The sequence below is a fragment of the Pantherophis guttatus genome, chromosome 5 (assembly GCF_059756535.1).
Source record: "Pantherophis guttatus breed Tessera chromosome 5, ASM5975653v1, whole genome shotgun sequence".
Taxonomy (NCBI): Eukaryota; Metazoa; Chordata; class Lepidosauria; order Squamata; family Colubridae; genus Pantherophis; species Pantherophis guttatus.
The window spans coordinates 55,484,776-55,503,429 of NC_142067.1; the positions used below are offsets into that span (position 1 = coordinate 55,484,776).

An 18,654-nucleotide genomic window follows, 5' to 3' on the forward strand; every position below is an offset into this window, starting at 1 on the left:
ATTATATCTGAATATCTTAATTCAAATATTTTCTTTGTTAGGATTTTCTCAGATGCTGACCCGGAAGACAAACATTCATTCTCAGCAGTACATTCAACAAGTATTTAAGGTAACAGGAGTATGTAGCACATATTTTAAGCTCTATGTTTGAACAACCAAATACAAAATTGGGTACCAGAATTGCTCTAAGAGAGAAGAGATGAAATATGGCAAGTTGCTCTTTCATTTACTATTATCTCCATATATTAGAAGCCTTTTCATTCACAAGGAAAAAAAAAATCCACGTTCTCAAAAAACAGCAACTCTCTTTTCCTGCCAAAGCTTGGTTTCTTGTAACATGGCAACAGGAAACAAAAAGCAAAATAAGTCTTAAACTTGGCCTAGAAAAGGGGTGTCAAACTCAAGGTGCTTAGATCTGACTCATGGGGCTGCCCTGGAAACAGTGAAGGATTGGCCTGCGAAAGCTCTGCTAGCGAAAACGGAGTTTGGGAGGGCGGTGCTGCGGCAGCCTCCTGCAACCCTCTCCCAGTGAAAATGGAGCTCCAGAGGGCCACATGCAGCCCTCCCGAACTCTGTTTTTGCAGGCAGAGGGCTTGGGCCACTAGAGGGCCCCCGACATGTGTGACATTGAGATGGCCACACCCACCCTGCCTCCCCACTCCTGAGGTCAAACACAACCCTGATGTGGCCCTCAATGAAATTGAGTTAGACACCCCTGGCCTAGAATAAGTTGCCAAATAATATGATAGTAAATATTTTAAACATATTATGTGTCTTAAATTCATGCTGCAAAACTCCCAATAGCCACTGGGTGGCAACAGAGAGTATCAAAAAATGAAACCTTTTCCTGCCACCTAGTGATCAGGATTTTAGAAGCTCAGATCTGGGAGTCTTTCAGTGCACAAATATAATTTTAGATCTATATTATATTGTTGTTCATTTGCATCACATAACATAGATGGGTTCTCAAATTGTGGAAAGCAAAACTATCAAAAAATTGTTTTAGTTCTCCACTAAAATACTTTGTTTTTGTTCCTACCAGTAATTCTTCTATCTCTAGTACTACAAAAAAAAAAATGTTTTACATCTTATGGCAATCATGAAAATGCCCGACAGGGAAGCTCAATCATTTTGTTTCAGCTTTTCACTTACTAAGAGGAACAGAATATTACTTACAGTAGTTGTAGTAACAGGTATTATTCTTTAACCACTTAACAGATTTTATTAGAAATCCTTTCATTGCTGCATTTTATCTCACATTTTAGTAATGCTTGTTAATTATTAAAAATTAAGAGACACACATTGGTTGCAGGTCCAGGCCTTATCTAATAATGAAATAAAAAATAATGGCAGCAGTCATACAGGACAAAATCAGGATCCAGAAATGAAATATTTTGTTACAACCTTCCTGTTAAACTATGAAGAGGGACAGAGATGTTCAGAATATTTGATTGTGGGTCTGTTGAAACAGCTTTTCCATACAAATATATGGAAAAGATTTCAAACATGATGCTCTTTTTCCTATAAAGACAGTCAAATTTTTCTAAATCGTGATCTTCAACTAAAAAGGTAAGTTGATTCTTTTTTCCTGCTGAGGGAAAACTGTGATCATCAAATATTATGTTCAGGCCATAGAAATTACAAAATCAAAATTTAAGAAAGCAAGAAATCCAATTCAGTTAGATTTATTATTTTCTTTTTGCAAACCATTGTCAATATTTGTTTGCAGAAAACCTTTTGAGTGTTTAGTAGGGATGACTCTACTGACTCCTAATACAATGAACAATTTTTTAAGAGTAATTAATCTAGGGTTATTCTATTAGCCCGTAGAACAGCTTTGTAAAAACAGTCTAAGAAGTTATACATCTACAAATGTTTTCAATAATGTGCTAAAAAGGGACAAAGAAAATAGCAATTCTATACACAGTATAGAGTTACAGACATGGAGTAGAGCTAGAACAATTGTTTGTCTCTCATCTGCAGTTGTGTATTTATCTTACACAATGATTGATTGCCAATACTTATGTATACAGTATTTACTGATCATAGGAGATATTCTGAGCACCACACTCAAAGATCTTATGCTGGCTTTTATTGTGTAATTTGCAGATGTGACTGAGTTCATGCTTTTTAAATTTATTATTCAAATTTATGTAGTTGCACTTCTCACAAAAATAAAGTGATTCTGGGCAGCATACAACAAAGTTAAAAAAATAGTCAACACCCCAAATAATTATAATCGCTTAAACATTAAAAACTACAAAATATTATATTTTTTAATCAACTCTTCCTCTGGTTGTAGAAGGCAATGGGAGAACTAGACTCTGGACCTCTGAGGCATCTGGACTGATCATGAACAAGTGACCAGCATGCAACTCAATCCCTCAGTATTCTAGGAGGAAATGAAGTACCATATTTTTCGCACTATAAGTCGCTCCTGACTATAAGACACACATTAGCTTTAGAGGAGGAAAACAAGAAAAAAAATCTGCCTCAGCCTCCCAGCATCCATCCGACATTCATCTGGCTAGCGTCCTTGCAGCAAACAGCAAACAGCCTGCCTCCTCCATGTCTGCTGCCTCCATCAGGGAACGCTGGAGCCTTTGCTGCCGAGCAGCTGATTGGCAGTTGGATCAGCCTCCCGGAATACCACCAATCAGCTGTTCTAGGTGGCAAGGATCGCTCACCGATCCCTGCCACCTAGATCGTTCATCTATTGCTGCCGCCCATTCGCTGCCGCTGCGATGGCAAATGGGCGGCAGCAATCAGTGGTGCACAAGTGGCGATAGATGGTGGCAGTAATGCCCGCCACTAGAACAGCTGATCGGCGGTATTCTGGGAGGACCATCGGCAGTATATTCCCTGCCATAATATTCCCTTTATAAGACGAACAGACTTACCCACTTTTTTGAAGGGGGGAAGTGCGTCTTATAATGCTAAAAATACGTTATATAATCCAATTACTGTATTTTTCTTGTCCACCTTGAAAGGCTATTGATTTTGTGTGATATCATAAGACACCAAAAGTAAGCAGGAAATTTTAAAATATGAATACAGGTATTCCTTGGTTTACAATAGTTCAGTTAGTGACTGTTCAAAGTTACAACAGCACTGAAAAAGTGACTTATGAACATTTTTTCACACTTATGACCATTGCGGCATCCTCATGGTCATGTTATCAACATTTATGATGGTTGTAGTCTCTCGGGGAGATGTGATCCCCTTTTGCGACCTTCTGACAAGCTAATTCAATGGGGAAGCCAGAGTCACTTAACAACTGTGTTACTAACTTAACAGTGGCAGTGACTGACATAACAACTGTGGTAAGAAAGGTTGTAAAAGGGGGCAAAATTCACTTAACAACGGTCTCACTTAGCATCATAAATTTGGGAGTCAATTGTGGTCATAAGTCAAGGACTCCCTGTATTTATTTGATATAAATAATATTTGACCAATTACAGAATTCTAAGTCAAAAGTGAAAGCCGAGGTTTTCCAGAGATGAAAGTTTCTATTAGCAGAATCAGGAAGGAAAAGATAGACAGGGTGAAATAGATATAGTTATATCTATATCTACTGTATATCTACCGGAGAGAGAGAGAGAGAAATATATAAATATATATATATGTGTGTGTGTGTGTGTGTGATCTTTTTTTTTTATTGAAAGAGTTTTACAAATACAAATTTTCCCATTCCCCACCCTCTTCCCTCCCTAACCCTCCCTAACCCTCCCCTCCCCCCATGACTTCCCCAAGGTGAAATCCAAATCCAAATCATATTGTATCATACTTTACCGCCCATCTATTCTACCCCCTGTGTACTATGCATTTCTACATGACATTCAACTATTCTACTCCCTGTATACTATACATTTCTACACAACATTCAGCTAAAAGCTATCTGGTACTTCCTAGTTTGATATTTATTCTGCACATAATCTATCCATTTCTTCCACTCCCATACATAGGTCTCTTGAGTCCGGTCTTTTAAGTATGCTGATATCTTTGCCATTTCTGCAAAACTGGCCACCTTCAAAGTCCATTCTTCAATAGTAGGCATAACATCCCTTTTCCAATATTGACCAATCAGTAACCTAGCTGCTGTCACCATATACAATATCAATTTTGTTTCACCCAATGAAAAGTCCTTAACTATGCCCAATAAAAACAATTGAGGAGAAAATTGGAGTTTTTTCTTCAGAACATTTTGCATAACCCACCAAATTTTTATCCAAAAAGCCTTCACTTTCTTGCAAGTCCACCATATATGATAATATGTAGCATCTAAACAATCACATCTCCAACATTTTGGTTGAACATTAGGATACATACATGACAATTTCTTAGGATCTAAATGCCACCTATAAAACATTTTGTAAAAATTTTCCCTCAAATTCTGTGACTGCGTAAATTTAACATTCTGGACCCATATTTTTTCCCACGTTTCCATCATAACTGGTTCTGCAAAGTTTTGCGCCCATTTTATCATACAATCTTTAACCAATTCATTTTCTGAATCTCTTTCTAGCAAAACATTATAAACCCTCTTGATATGCATTGGGCCTTTCTCTTTTATCTGTCTTACCAATTCTTCTTCATGCAACATTAAACCAGTTTTTTGATCTTCTCTCCATCTCAATTGAAGTTGATTATACTGTAACCAAGTTAAATTGATCCCTTCTTCCAACAGTGTATTTAATGTTTTTAGTTGCCATCTACCCCATCATTAAAAAGTACTTCTTTATATAAACCCCCCCCCCGAGTGACTTTATATTTGTATTCCATATATGACCAAGATCCAACCACAACGGTATTTTATAATCCCATTTGAACTGGTGCTTCTTCCATACTCTCATCAAGGAATTTCTAAGTATATGGCTGTTAAATACTTTATCCACTTTATTTTCGTAAAATAAATATGCATGCCAACCAAGTTCAAGGTCATGACTTTCTATATTCAATATTTCAGTCTTTGTCCTTCCAAACCAATCACTTGCTTGTGTCAACGCTGCTGCTTCATAGTACAGTCGTAGGTTTGGAAGTTTAAGGCCACCCCTTTCACAAACATCTTGCATAATTTTCAGTTTAACTCTCGGCTTTTTCTCATTCCAAACAAACTTATTCACTCCTTTTTGCCATTCCATCAGCTGTTTATCACTTTTAAGCACCGGAATCATTTGAAACAAAAATAAAAATCTAGGTAGAACATTCATCTTAACTGCTGCTGTTCTTCCAAGTAAAGACAGCTGCAGTTTTTTCCAGGTTTCCATATCCTTTTGTACCTTTCGCCACAACACCTCATAATTATTTTGGAACAGTTTTATATTTGAATCTGCAACTTGGACTCCTAGATATCTCACCTTTGATACTATTTCAAAGCCTGCCTTCCTTTCAAGTTCCTTCTTTTGATCTTCTGTCATATTTTTAACTATCATCTTGGTTTTTTTCTGATTCAGTCTAAATCCTGATACCATACCATATTCTTCTATAATGTCTTTCATCTGGATTATTGATTCCATCGGCCGTGTTAAGGTAACAACCAGATCGTCTGCAAATGCCCTTGTTCTGTAATCCTCTTGCCTTATAACTATTCCATTCAAAGTACTCGAGTCCCATATTGTATTCAACAAGACTTCTAGAGTTAAGATAAACAACAACGGGGATAACGGATAACCTTGTCTTGTGCCTTTTTCTATACTGAAGTTTGTAGTTAAGCTTCCATTAATGATGCAATTGATAAATTGCTGAAACCGCCTGCACAAACTGATCCCCAAAATCCATCTTTCTTAAAGTCTTTAATAGAAAGTTCCAATTCACTCGATCAAAGGCCTTCTCCGCATCCAAAAACACCAGCTCTGCAGGGATCTGTTTATTCTTCTCAAGATATTCCAATAAATCTATAATTTGCCTCACATTATCCTTCATGTATCTGCCTTCTATAAATCCTGCTTGATCATGATGAATCACCTCTTGGATAACTGGCATTAATCTGTTGGCTAATACTTTTGCAAAAATTTTATAATCCGTATTCAGGAGAGATATTGGTCTAAAATTTTCCGGTTTTGTAGAACCTGCTTCCTCTTTCGGTATCAATGAGACAAAAGCTGCTTTCCATGAAGGGGTATTTTACCCCCTTGTTGTATGCTACAAAATAAGTCTTTAAGATGTTCAATCATTTCTACTTGTAAAGTTTTATAATACACCGCAGTTAAACCATCCGTCCCTGGAGCTTTAGTTGTTTTCAGTTGTTTAATAGCAACAATAATCTCCTCAGCTGTTATTGGCTGACTCGTTCTTTCCTTTTGATCACTAGAAATTTTCATAACTCTCCTTTCTTCTAGATATTTGTTTATAAATTCATTCTGTATATCATCTTTGGCATATAGTTGGTATAGTAATCTAAGAAGTCTTCTTTGATTAGTCTTTGTTGAAAAACTTCCTTCCCTCCATACTCAATACTGCCAATAGTCCGAGTACTCTGCTGCTTCCTCAATGTGTAAGCCAGCCATCTGCCCGGTTTATTAGCATTACAAAATGTATTATGTTTCGTAAATTGTAAATTAGTTGCTGCTTGTTCTGCTGTGAGCATTTGAAATTGATCTTTCAAAAGTTTTATAATTCCTTGTAGTTTTTCATCTGTTGGATTTTTTATGAGTAACTGTTCTTTTTTCTTTATCTCTCCTTCCATTTCTAATCTTTTTCTTTGTCGATTTAATTTATGTTTAGAATTCATGTAGATCAGTACCCCCCGCATATACGCCTTGCTCGCGTCCCAAACAATTTCAATAGGGGTACCCTTATTCAAATTCATTTCAAAAAATTCCTTCATTTGTTTTTTGAGTTCATTTACATTCTTTTCATATCTAAACAAATTTTCATTTACTCTCCACGATCTTCTCTCATTCTTTCCCATTTCTATTTCTATCCATACCGGGCTATGGTCAGTTAAAGTCCTCGGAAAAATCTTTGTTTTCTTTGTTTTTAGAAGTAAATCAGCCATAAGTAGGATAAAATAAATCCTAGAGAAGGATCTATGTCTGTCTGAGAAAAAAGTAAAGTCCAGTTCTTTTGGGTTGTGCACTCTCCATATGTCTTTCAATTCCAAATCTTCTTTCATATCGAAAAAGATCTGTGGTAATTTAACACATGACTTTGCCAAACTCTTTTTATCTTTTTTGGGATCTATTACTCCATTCCAATCTCTCATAAGTAAAATAGATCTATAGTCCCATTGTAATATTTTAGAGTACAATATTTTGTAAAAATTTTCTTGTTGCTGATTAGGAGCATAAATTCCAATCACCAAAATTGGACCATTATATGTATAAAGTTCAATTGCTATATATCTTCCACAATCATCTGCTTCTATAATTCTAGCTGACAATCTTTTATTTATATAAATCACCACACCATTCTTTTTCTCTGGATTTGAGGCTATAAATTGCGCTCCTAATCTAGAGTTTATCAAATATTTTTGATCTTGTATTCTAATATGAGTTTCTTGTAGACAAATAACATCATTATTAAATTGTCTCAGATAATGAAATATTTCCCTTCTTTTCTATGGTGAGTTCAATCCATTCACATTCCAGGATAAAAACTTAATTGTCATTTGTAGTCTCCTGAAGCGTTAAGAGCATTTGCTGAAGTTTCTGTTCCAGACTGGTAGTCTTCGGCTTAGCTCCTCCCATATCTTCGAATTTTTGTGTTTTACCATTGGCTCCCTTCTTATCTTGTGGTGGCTTAGACCTCTGCTGTTGTTGTTTCTCTAGAATTTGTTTGTAAGCTGATCGAGTTATACGCTGATCTTTAGCTTTATACGACATCAACTCGAGATCCACTACCACTTCTCTTGTATTTTTGGGTGGTTCACCTATAGCCTCTAAAGGAAGATCCAGCAACAGTTCATCCAAAAAAAACCCTGTTGCTCCTTGAATTTCCGTTGCCTCCACCTCCATCTGTTTCTGCTGCTCTTCAGACTCTTGTTCAGATTGCTTCTCTTTATCGCCCTCCTCTATACCTAACACTGAGGATGTACATGGAGATGTTGGGCCAGTTTTAAAAACATTGAAGTAAAATTCTTCCGCTTTTTCAACAGTATATGTGATCTTTTAACTGTCATTTGAATATCAAAGTCAATCTTGAACATACAAGTTTCTCCTGATTTACCATCTTTGCATTTTCTGGCTCAGGGATACCCAGTACTAGCATTCTTCACCATAAACAGCAGGCATTCAGCAGTCAATTTCAACCGAAGTAATATAGAATAATGAAATTGGATATAAAAGTGAAATAATATGGGGTCAGCCTAGAGGATTTCTGAAGGGCCCATTTAACTAGGAAATATAAGAGACAAATACTGGGTTCAAAAAGTTAAACCACAAGGTTACTCAAACCACAGGTTAGCTCACCATTCTACAGCTGGAGAGTTCAAGAATTCAAACCGCAGAGGCACTTATGTCAAAATGCAGAACTAACCCACATGGAGTTTCCTGCTTAAGAAACAAAGGAAGGCTAACTAAAGAGTATGGTGTAGCAACAAGGGGGGGCGGGCTGTGGGCTGTCAGAACTGTAACCAATCATAAGATGTTAAAAATATGTATAAGAGTAACTGCATCAGAACCCTTCGGGGTTCAGTTTTTGCTTCTTGTGTTGCCACTGAACCTTGCGCAATAAACCTTTTCTGTTTGATCCCGGAATTCCGTGTCAGTTCCTAGAATTCCATAATAAATGGTGACACAGATGGGACTGACGGGAAGAGGCCATTGACCTTCCAGACGGACTGCCCTGGTGGGCAAACCCCTGTCTCGGCGTTTGAATCTCCAAGCCGGCTCTGTAGCCCTTGCCTATGGGGAGACTTCATCGAAGGGATAGGGGACAGGCCCGCCAGCGAAGCACTCCAGTCAAGGATCCTTAAGGGACAAACAGAATTGGTCCTTTAGTCCGCGGACAGCAGAAGACGCCTGCAGGCAAGTATAAGTAAAGGAATTGTACCTACTCCCGTTTGGAGTGGAAGAGGGGACTGATCACCCCCTAGGAGACAAGGCGGCATCCTAAAGTCTCCAATAAGGAGTTCAAGTCTCCTATTAGGACTGTGTGGGTGGTTAAACCGTTGCAGTTCCCCCATTGTGACCATCAGAAATTCCGGCACATAGGATCAACGGTAGTGTGTTAGGACATGGGTGGGAGTAGTAGCAAAAGAGGTGCCTCACGGACACAATGTATGTTAGACAACTTCAAAGTTGTCTGAGAGATTATAGAGACCCCCAATGTGACCCTGATACATTTTGCCGTAATGAATGGCCTACCTTCGCGTGAGGTGGCCAGAGGAAGGGTTTTTAGACCCAGGGCTCATCTCGAGAGTCCACCAGAGAGTAACAGGGAATGGACATTGGGACCAGTATCCATATATTGATCAGTGGCAAAATTAACGTAAAAGAGAGACCCCCTTGGTTAATCAAGTGTCAGGCAGAGTTTGCTAGGGTCTGTTTGATGAAATCTAAAAGAGAGGGGAGAAAGAAAACCTTAGTGCCAAAGATTTTAAACCAGGCTGATAGGGAGGAAGTACAAAGACCCCCTCCGTATTCTACACAAGTAAAACCAGTAACTCAACTAGTAGCTCCCCCTGCAATAAAAACTGAACCGGTTCCTGAACCACCAGAACCAGAGAACTCTGAAAGAACTAAGAATAGAGAAGAAAATTGTTATTGTTCTTCCCACCCGGGGTTTAGCAGGTAATAAAAAGAAAAGCCTGTCTAAGTGGGAAGACTCAGATAATTGAATTGATTAAAATTGATATGATTTCTGTAAAAAATGAAGTGTTAAGATCTGTGCATTCCCTAATTCAACTAAAATTTAAAGCGGGAATGACTGGTGTATATGTCTAAAGTCTTTGTGTACCTTCAAGGTAACTGCAACTGCCTGATCTCTAGAGATATGAAATTTAAATTGTTAAAAAAGAATTGAGAGTATTGAGAGGAAGAAAAAAAAACTCATCCAGTTTGGTCTGGCCATTTAAACGGATGAAGAACAAAATTCAACTTTCCTTCTTCTCTATGCTTCAAGATAAACTCGAGTTTATAAGTAAAAGTTTTAAGTTCACTAGCTACAATACTGATATGTAGTTGCTATTCTTTCAAACTTGACCACAAACTATCTACCCCCTCCCTTTTTCTACTTTGCAATGCCTTCCTCACCCACAAAGGGGGGAGGGGACCTCGTTCTCATGTCTTTAGCCCTGCATGGATGATTTAGATCTGTAAAAGCAGAATTAGAGAGATTAAGGAATCAACTTTCATTCAGTTATGAAGAATTATAAAAAGTGAAAGATGAATTACAAAAAGGACACGAAATAAATATTGAAAATCTTAAAGATAATATGACTATGCAAGCTAAACAGCAATTAGATGATTTGCAAATGAAATGAACAAGAAAAATTAGAAGCTATGCAATTCGAAAATGACAGCTTAATTAATAATAATAATAATAAAATCAGAATCAACTTACATTAGAAATAGCAAGACTAAAAGAAGAGCTTGTAGTACAGTGGACTAAACACTGTTATTAACATCTGCTGCTTGCAATTACTGCAAATTCAAATCTCACCAGGCTCAAGGTTGACTCAGCCTTCCATCCTTTCAAAGGTAGGTGAAATGAGGACCCAGATTGTGGGGGCAATAAACTGACTTTGTATAAATATACAAAAGTATGAAGGCTATTGCTTAATGCATTGTAAGCCGCCCTGAGTCTCCGGAGAAGGGCGCCATATAAATTAAAGCAAAAAAAAAAAAAAAATTACCTACAGTAATTACTATCTCTGAAGAAATGATGCTTCTGGTAAATAACCTCAAGGAAGAGATAGAAGTTCTTAGACAACTTAATAGCTGAAAATGAAAAAAAAATTGTACAACAAGACATCAAACAAAAAGAAGAGATTGATACACTAAAAAAAAACTCCTTTTCACTTGCTGAAATAAATTTTAATCATAATTACCAAGAACTCCGAGAAAAATTATACTTCTTTTAAAAATTGGATTAGAAGAAAGCAAAGGCAAGAATAAAACTAAACTCCAGGCTAGCCTTGGAACGCGGTGCTTGTATTTGTTTCTTGCCTGCCTTCCTAAAAACAATAAACTAATTTTGCTCTCAAGCAAGAAAAAAGGAAGCACTGCCTTCCAACAATCCTTAAAGGGAAAGGCTTCTTTTTTCCTTCCAACAAGTCATTATAAAGACCCACAATCCTACCCGGCAGAACTTGGAATAGTTGATGACCACTCTCCTTAATGGTGAAGAGAGAGAGGGATTAAGTAGTGCCATTGGTAAGATTTTAAAACCCATAGACGAGGGAAACCTCCAGACTATAATAAACCAACAGTTTCCAAGAAGGGACCCTCCCTTTCTTTCACTTGGAGCATTGATGGACATTCTGTTTGAGTGAAAATGCATCTCTTCTCTGCGCACAATTTATAAAAAGACTTTGCATCTAATTGAGACCTTTGCTTAGCCACAAAAGTGACAAAGCTTGCTTTCCTTTTCTTTGCATCCCAAATTCCATTGGATTAATTGAGTGAAAGTATTCTGCTCAGTGGTAGAGGGACAGAAAGAGGAAAGACAGTTCTTGTGTTGGCTAAGAAGATTGCCCTACAATAAAGGGGCTCAGGGCAGCATGTTTGAATCATCTTTGCAAGGTTTGTGCGTATGTTGTTTTAGACAAGTTGCTTCTCAAGCCTAGTGAGCTCAATCTACATTGAAGAAAAGCTGCAAAAGCATTCTGTAAAGAAAGGAAGCCATAGGCCTGGCTGCAGTAGATGAGAGGCCTGAAGGCTGAAGGGGACCAGGGTTCAGTCAAGCCCCCCCTGAATCCTTGGTCCGAATGAAAATAGGGGGAATAATGTAATCTTCTTAGTAGACACAGGGGCATCTAAACAAAGCTGCTAGATTCCTTTTCTAAAATATCCAAGGGGTTAATGGCTTCATACATCGTCACCCTGAAAACCCTGCTGAAAACCCTGAAATGTTCCTTAGATGGAAAAAATATAGATATGCCTATGTGTCCAGTTTCCCTCCTGGTCATGATGGCAAGAAATATGGCTCAAGAAGATCAAATCCCCAATACCTGGCAGGAGTTTGAAGTACAGGCAGAAAAGCTGTCCCCGCTGCATTGCAATAAGCCAAAGGCAGAGAGAGATGGAAGGAAGCTGTTTGTCGAATTGCAGAACCAACTATTGGAAAATTAACCCTTAGGCAGCCAACTACTATTTACACCAGCCATGCGATACAAGGAGTTTTAGAGACAAAGGGGCATTTATGGCTGACAAACCCCAGAAATTACAAGCATCAAGCTCTCCTCACTCAAAAACCATGAGTAATCCTGAAACAAACAAATGCTTTAACTCAGCTACTCTTGTGCAAGCATCGGGTCCTGAAATTGAAACAACGTATGCAGGTCAACACAGCAACCAGAGTGGAGCAGATCTTCCCAAGCCTGACTGACCAGCCTTACCAGGACTTTAAGAAAAAAAGCAGACAAAGAAATATGAATAAGTATAAACTGTAACAATTGAAATACCTTAATGGTATATGGTGGTGAAAGTAAAAAGGATTAAGTTGTAACTTGGATACCAGCTAGAACAATTCAAAATTTAATTAGGGAAATTGTAACGATTGAAATATTTTAAATTATATTGTGATGAAAGTAGAAATGATTAAATTGTGATTTGGAGGATTGGGTAAAACACTGGAAAGAAAAAAGTTTAATGCCTAGGTCAGTGATGGCTAACCTTTTTACCATCGCGTGCCAGGAAGGGGGGGCGGGGGAGGTTCGCACACATGCGTGCCCACACCCATAATTCTATGTGCCCCGCCCTGCGCATGCGTGCGCAACCCCCCCCGCTCCTGGCATGCAATGGCCCGTTTTTCTTTCTCACCTGGCTCCAGATCCTCTCTATGAATCTGGGGAGGGCAAAAACAGCCTTTCCCACAGACACACCCCAGGCAGGAAACAGCCTGTTTCCCTACTTTTGGTGGACCCAGAAGGCCTGAAAATCAGCTGGCCAGTGCACACATGCGTGCCAGAGCTGAGCTGGCGTGCCCACTGATATGGCTACGTGTGCCACCTGTGGCATGCATGCCATAGGTTTGCCATCATGGGCCTAGGTGGAAGGGCCCGTATACTGTGGTCATGTGTTCCTACTTGCAGTAAAAACATTGGAATCCAAGTCTTGGATTCACTGGACTCCAGTTAAGTCCGCAGTTTAGGAATATTGGGAGGCAGACCAGGACTAGGCCTGACCCCTAGTAGTACGCTTGAAGAAGCGCCCCCTATAACTGTCCTACCGGCAACGGGCAGGCAACATACGGGGCAGAAGAGGCCTTACTGGTGTCACACCGGAAGCTGACCCTCTACATACAGCTGAAGATTTGGAATGGGAAGTCAAACATATATAGCCATAGGTACACTATCTCATATTTTAATAAGCGTGCTTGCTGTTATTGTGATTAGTTGTGATTTGCTGTATATAGTATGCTGGAATCACCTCTTCCTCAAAAAGATGGGTGCTGAATCTAAAATCATTGACTGTGACAGAGAGCAATACGAAACTCCTGTAGATATTTAAGCCAGGGAATGAGCTCTCTGTGGAACTGCTCTAGCTCTAGGAATGTGGATATTGTATTTAACAAATAAGAGGTGGTTCTGTGGGATACCTAAAACTAATATTGCCCTTCCCAAGTCACATATAACCCTAACCTTCTTCCTGATGTGGTGATTTTGTAGATTAAGGGAATTGTGATTGGATAGGTTCTGTGTAGAGGACAATTATGAGTTTCCTGTGGCTTTGGCTATTATTGGCAAAGAGCCTGATGAGTAATAACACACTGAATAGTAGTTCCCAATGTTGTGAGAATGCCCAAGTGACACCCTTGCCCTTGAGAAAGGATCTGGGGAAGTTGAGAACCCCAAAAGACAAGGCAAGAATGGGTCACAAGGTGTGAACTCTTTGGACCAGGTCCACTCCCGCCAACGACGTATCATCAATAGGTGGGGTCGGTACCCTGGACCTAAGCCAACCCCAAAACCTAAAGACAAGCGTCTGACAATCCCAGAACAGAGTGGGGTAGAACAAAGGGAGAATGGGCCCTGTAACAATTGAGAAAAGGGAACTACATATTAAGAATACTGAAATTGAGTTAAAGCCTAGTTAATCAGTCGGACTCTACCCTAAGCCAAAAATGCTGGTTCTGTTTGTCTGCTGGTTCTTCATCTTACAATGCTGTTCCAATTGAGCCAGATCTCTGGGTCAGGACCAAAACCACAATGGTCTTAGAGAAAAATATTAGATGGAGAACCAAAACGGCAGCGGCCAAATTGCAAAAGGACCCTATACTAGAAGTCCCATTGCCTGGCTGGATTAGACAGATGTTATTCCTGTTGTGATAGGCCTGGCTTTTATTCTTTGTTCAGACAACCAGCTATGAGAACAGTAAAGGAGATAAAAGTTGAAAAAAAATGAGTTGATTTTGATGGAAGGCCTTATAGACTGTAAAATTGACCCTGATCTCTTTGATGAACATGAAGTTTCTGATACAGGAACATATGTACAACTCTCAACTGAGTAATTAGAGAAAGTGCTTCAGAGAATAAGATTGAAAAACATATGTATTATTTATCTTTTCTGTCTCTCTATTATGTATCCTTATCCTGAACTGATTATGTTATGTCAAATATTATATGCTTGCTTGCTTATTAAGAAGTATAGAACGTTACCTACTGAAAAAAATGAAACAGATGGGAAACAGTGGAAGTTTCTGCATGGAAAAACTTCCAAAGGGGGAAATAATATAGAATAATGAAATTGGATATAAAAGTGAAATAATATGGGGTCAGCCTAGAGGATCTCTGAAGGGCCCGTTTAACTAGGAAATATAAGAGACAAATACTGGGTTCAAAAAGTTAAACCGCAAGGTTACTCAAACCACAGGTTAGCTCATCATTCTACAGTTGGAGAGTTCAAGAATTCAAACCGCAGAGGCACTTATGTCAAAATGCAGAACTAATCCACATGGAGTTTCCTGCTTAAGAAACAAAGGAAGGCTAGCTAAAGAGTATGGTGTAGCAATAAGGGGGGGGGCTGTGGGCTGTCAGAACTGTAACCAATCATAAGATGTTAAAAGTATGTATAAGAGTAACTGCATCAGAACCCTTCGGGGTTCAGTTTTTGCTTCTTGTGTTGCCACTGAACCTTGCGCAATAAACCTTTTCTGTTTGATCCTGGAATTCCGTGTCAGTTCCTAGAATTCCATAATAGAAGGGTGTTGTGGCTCCGTTGCCTGAGCCTGGGCTATCGACAGATGCAGACTCTGAGAGTGAGGGAGAGGAGTTGGCAAGGCCTCCCTCTCCAGGACCCTCCTCTCTGGCAATGCCTCCGGAGGACACCGAAGGCCAAACGATAGGCTCAGAGCCAAGCATGTCCCCGCAGCCACAGGTGGACAGCGATGAAGAAGATAAGTGCTGGCTGGACCCTCGGCAGAGGCGCAGGGAGTAGCATGTGCAGCAGAGGGGAAGGCGTGCCAGAGATTAGCTGAGTCACTGGACCACACCCCACAGGGTATAAATGTGGGTGTGGTGGCCGGTTCAGTTTGTGACAAGCAAAAACTGGAAATAATCCATGATCTCTGCGTTACTGGACTTTGCCTGCTTTATCGGAATGCATTTGGATTAATCCTTGTATTGTTGAAACTCTGCCTGTTTTATCGGAATGCTTGCAGTCTAATCTTTGTTTTGTGTGAGTAAAGTCTGAATTGGCAGCTAGCCACTGGGTTGCTGCCAGCTTTATCTTCAAAGAGTTCTGTCATGTGGCTTATTAACTCCGGGCCATCTGTGGGGGTGCGCGTATGGTACGGGGACAGAACAAAGGGATTCAAAAATTAAAGAGCATTGATTACTCACTGCAAGCTTCCATTTCAGCACAGCAACTTCTTGCCAATTTAAGTGAAAGATACCAAAGTACTGCTATCAATACTGCCACCTGTTGGTGATTTATAACATCGGAGCCATTGCTTTTCATCCAACCCTCATATCTCCAGGTCCCATCTCTGCAAACTGTCATTTGGCAGGTCCTTGGAGGTGAACTTTTTCATTGCCTCCCACATTCTTTGGAACTCCCTCCTGGTGGAGCTTTGATCTGCTTTAGGAAACGCAGAACTTTTCCTCTTCTATTGGCACGGAAGAAGGGTATTTTATAAAATGCAGATGGAGTTTGCAACATGTATGCTTTTAATATAAAACTTTGTTCTCTGTATTTAGGTTTATGGTAAAAAATACTAGAGCTTTGGGAGTCTGTGGCATAAATTATAAGAAATAAACAAAAACCCTGTAATTGTAGTTAGAATTTTACATCTAGTTTACAATATTGAGGACAACCTTTTCTTTTAGTCATCCTTAGGTGTATATATTTTGGCAAGGCTTATACTCAACACTGAAAAGAAGCTACTGCCAAAGTCTTCCTTTATTTTCTAAGAGCCAGGATGCTTTTGGATCTGCCAAATAAAGGAGCGCTGGATATAGGAAATAGTAATATTCTAAAATTACTGCATGACTAAAAACTATAAGCTGCATCTCTGAAGTAGTACCTTTTAATTTTTCTCTTGGCCACATTGATGAGAAATGGAATAAAATAAAATAAAATTGATATTCAAGGTCTGAATATTCAAACAACATATCTGCTTGTTCTTGTGTTTGAGAACTATTATTATTTTTCCATAGGCATATTGAAGAAGTAAGAATTCCTGAGGAAGTACTTTGTCCAACAGGTACTGGGCTTTACATAATGTGGCATTCTTTTATTTCTTTTGCTTATGCAGCACTTTTTTCTTCATAGGTTATGTTTGCTTTTCCTCCAATTTGCTTTTGTGTAAATTCCTTGCTTATTGTTCCTTATTTGCCAAAATCAGTTCTCAATTTGTTCTACACCCAAATCTGTAGGGAAAACACTTGGCTCAGATAAAAAGGATACACATTTTTATTAATTGAAGGACCTAATGCAGGGATGAGAATAAGTGAGTGTCCAAATGTTCATAAGCATATAGTTCTCAACATCCTACATTGTTGGTTACTATCTATATAGAATATACAGTATATACAGAATTGTAGTTCAGCATCGGCTTCGCTCATCCTTTTTATATCAATGCAAGGAATTCATCTTTTCCATGTAACCCTTTTTTTCTTTTTTCCCTAGATGGCTTCCAAAAGACTCAGACAAATACTTTTTTTGACAGCCGTACTGGTCTTTGCTGGGTTATATTTTTTGACCAAGTGGACTTCAGTTGGAGAATGCAACTTCTGTCAGACCAAAACTGAGGACGTGTCTTTAAAACAAGGCAAAGGATCTTTTTTGTTGGTACCTCATTCAGATTGTACCCGGAACCCTCCATTTCTCGTCATTCTAGTAACTTCCTCTCCTACTGATTTAAAAGTTCGCGTAATAATCCGTGAGAGCTGGGGCAAAAAAAAATTAATAGCAAATAAATTGATTGTAACCCATTTTCTTTTGGGAACTACCTTGAATCCTGAAGAACAGGTTGCTGTGATTAACGAGAGTCTGAAATATGGAGACATCATCCAGAAGAATTTCATAGATGCCTATTATAATTTAACATTAAAAACTATGATGGGCATTGAATGGATTCACAAATTCTGCTCAGAGTCTAGCTTTGTAATGAAAGCAGACTCAGATGTGTTTGTAAATACTTACTATCTGACCGAACTCCTCCTAAAAAAAATCCAGAATACCAGATTCTTCACTGGCTTTTTAAAACTGAATGAGTATCCAATACGGAAAATATCCAGTAAATGGTATGTGAGTAAACATGAATATTCAAAAAATGCATACCCTCCTTTTTGTTCAGGGACTGGCTATGTTTTCTCAACAGATGTTGCTAGTCTGGTATATAGAATTTCTGACAGTATTCCCTTTATTAAGCTGGAGGATGTATTCATAGGCTTATGCCTTGCTGAACTTGATATCAAATTGGAAAACCTCCATTCCAAGCAAACCTTCTTCCCTGAAAGGCTTGAATTTTCACCCTGCCGCTTTAAGAAAATTGTGATGAGCCATTTTGTGAAACCTCATGAGCTGATGATCTATTGGAATGCACTGGAGAGATCCATGGATGAAAAATGCCCTGATGGCTGAAATCCTTCTGAACTGGGGGCAGATGGTTTTGTTGAGGAAATGTGTCAAAATTATCTTCAACTAGGCCAGCAACAGGCAAAAATCTGAAATACTCAATTTTTTTCTTAGAGATTTCATAGTTCATTTAACCAGTTTCTGCACAGGCAGAATGTTTGGATTTTAATTCCTAGAATGCTTAGCAATGGCTATGCTGGCTGGGCATTTCTGGGAACTGAAGTCCACCCATCTTAAAGTCAGGAAACATTGATTTAACTAAAAGGGTTTTGGCTACACTGTTTGTAGCCAAATAGTGTTCGTGTCAGGTTTCGATGTCATCTCAAATAAATTGCACTCCCAAACAATTAATCTTCGCTGAAATATTCCATTTATTGAATACGACAGATCTGGCCCCGACTTCGTCGTAGCCGATACTAACCCGCTGACCCCCAAACCCTTCCCTTTACGTTCCCCAATTCTCATCTTCTCA

The 18,654-nt window shown here is 38.9% G+C and overlaps 2 protein-coding genes across 3 annotated transcripts in view; both read left to right on the forward strand.

Moving 5' to 3' along the window:
• Positions 1 to 35: 35 nt before the first annotated feature.
• On the forward strand, positions 36 to 18,533 carry B3GALT5 (beta-1,3-galactosyltransferase 5). Its single transcript, XM_034423981.3, has 3 exons — positions 36 to 109; positions 16,760 to 16,806; positions 17,232 to 18,533. Exon 3 carries the CDS (start codon positions 17,232 to 17,234, stop codon positions 18,186 to 18,188), a length of 957 nt encoding a protein of 318 aa, XP_034279872.2. The 5' UTR covers positions 36 to 109; positions 16,760 to 16,806; the 3' UTR covers positions 18,189 to 18,533.
• The window catches only part of LOC117669393 (beta-1,3-galactosyltransferase 5-like), a 36,860-nt gene continuing 18,241 nt past the window's right edge, over positions 36 to 18,654 (forward strand). Inside the window, exon 1 of one of the 2 annotated variants that reach the window (XM_060694098.2) lies at positions 36 to 109. The gene's annotated coding sequence lies outside the window, so the exon portion shown is untranslated. Of the gene's footprint in view, positions 110 to 17,764; positions 17,849 to 18,654 lie in introns of those variants that run through there. The other variant, XM_060694100.2, reaches the window with a different exon arrangement.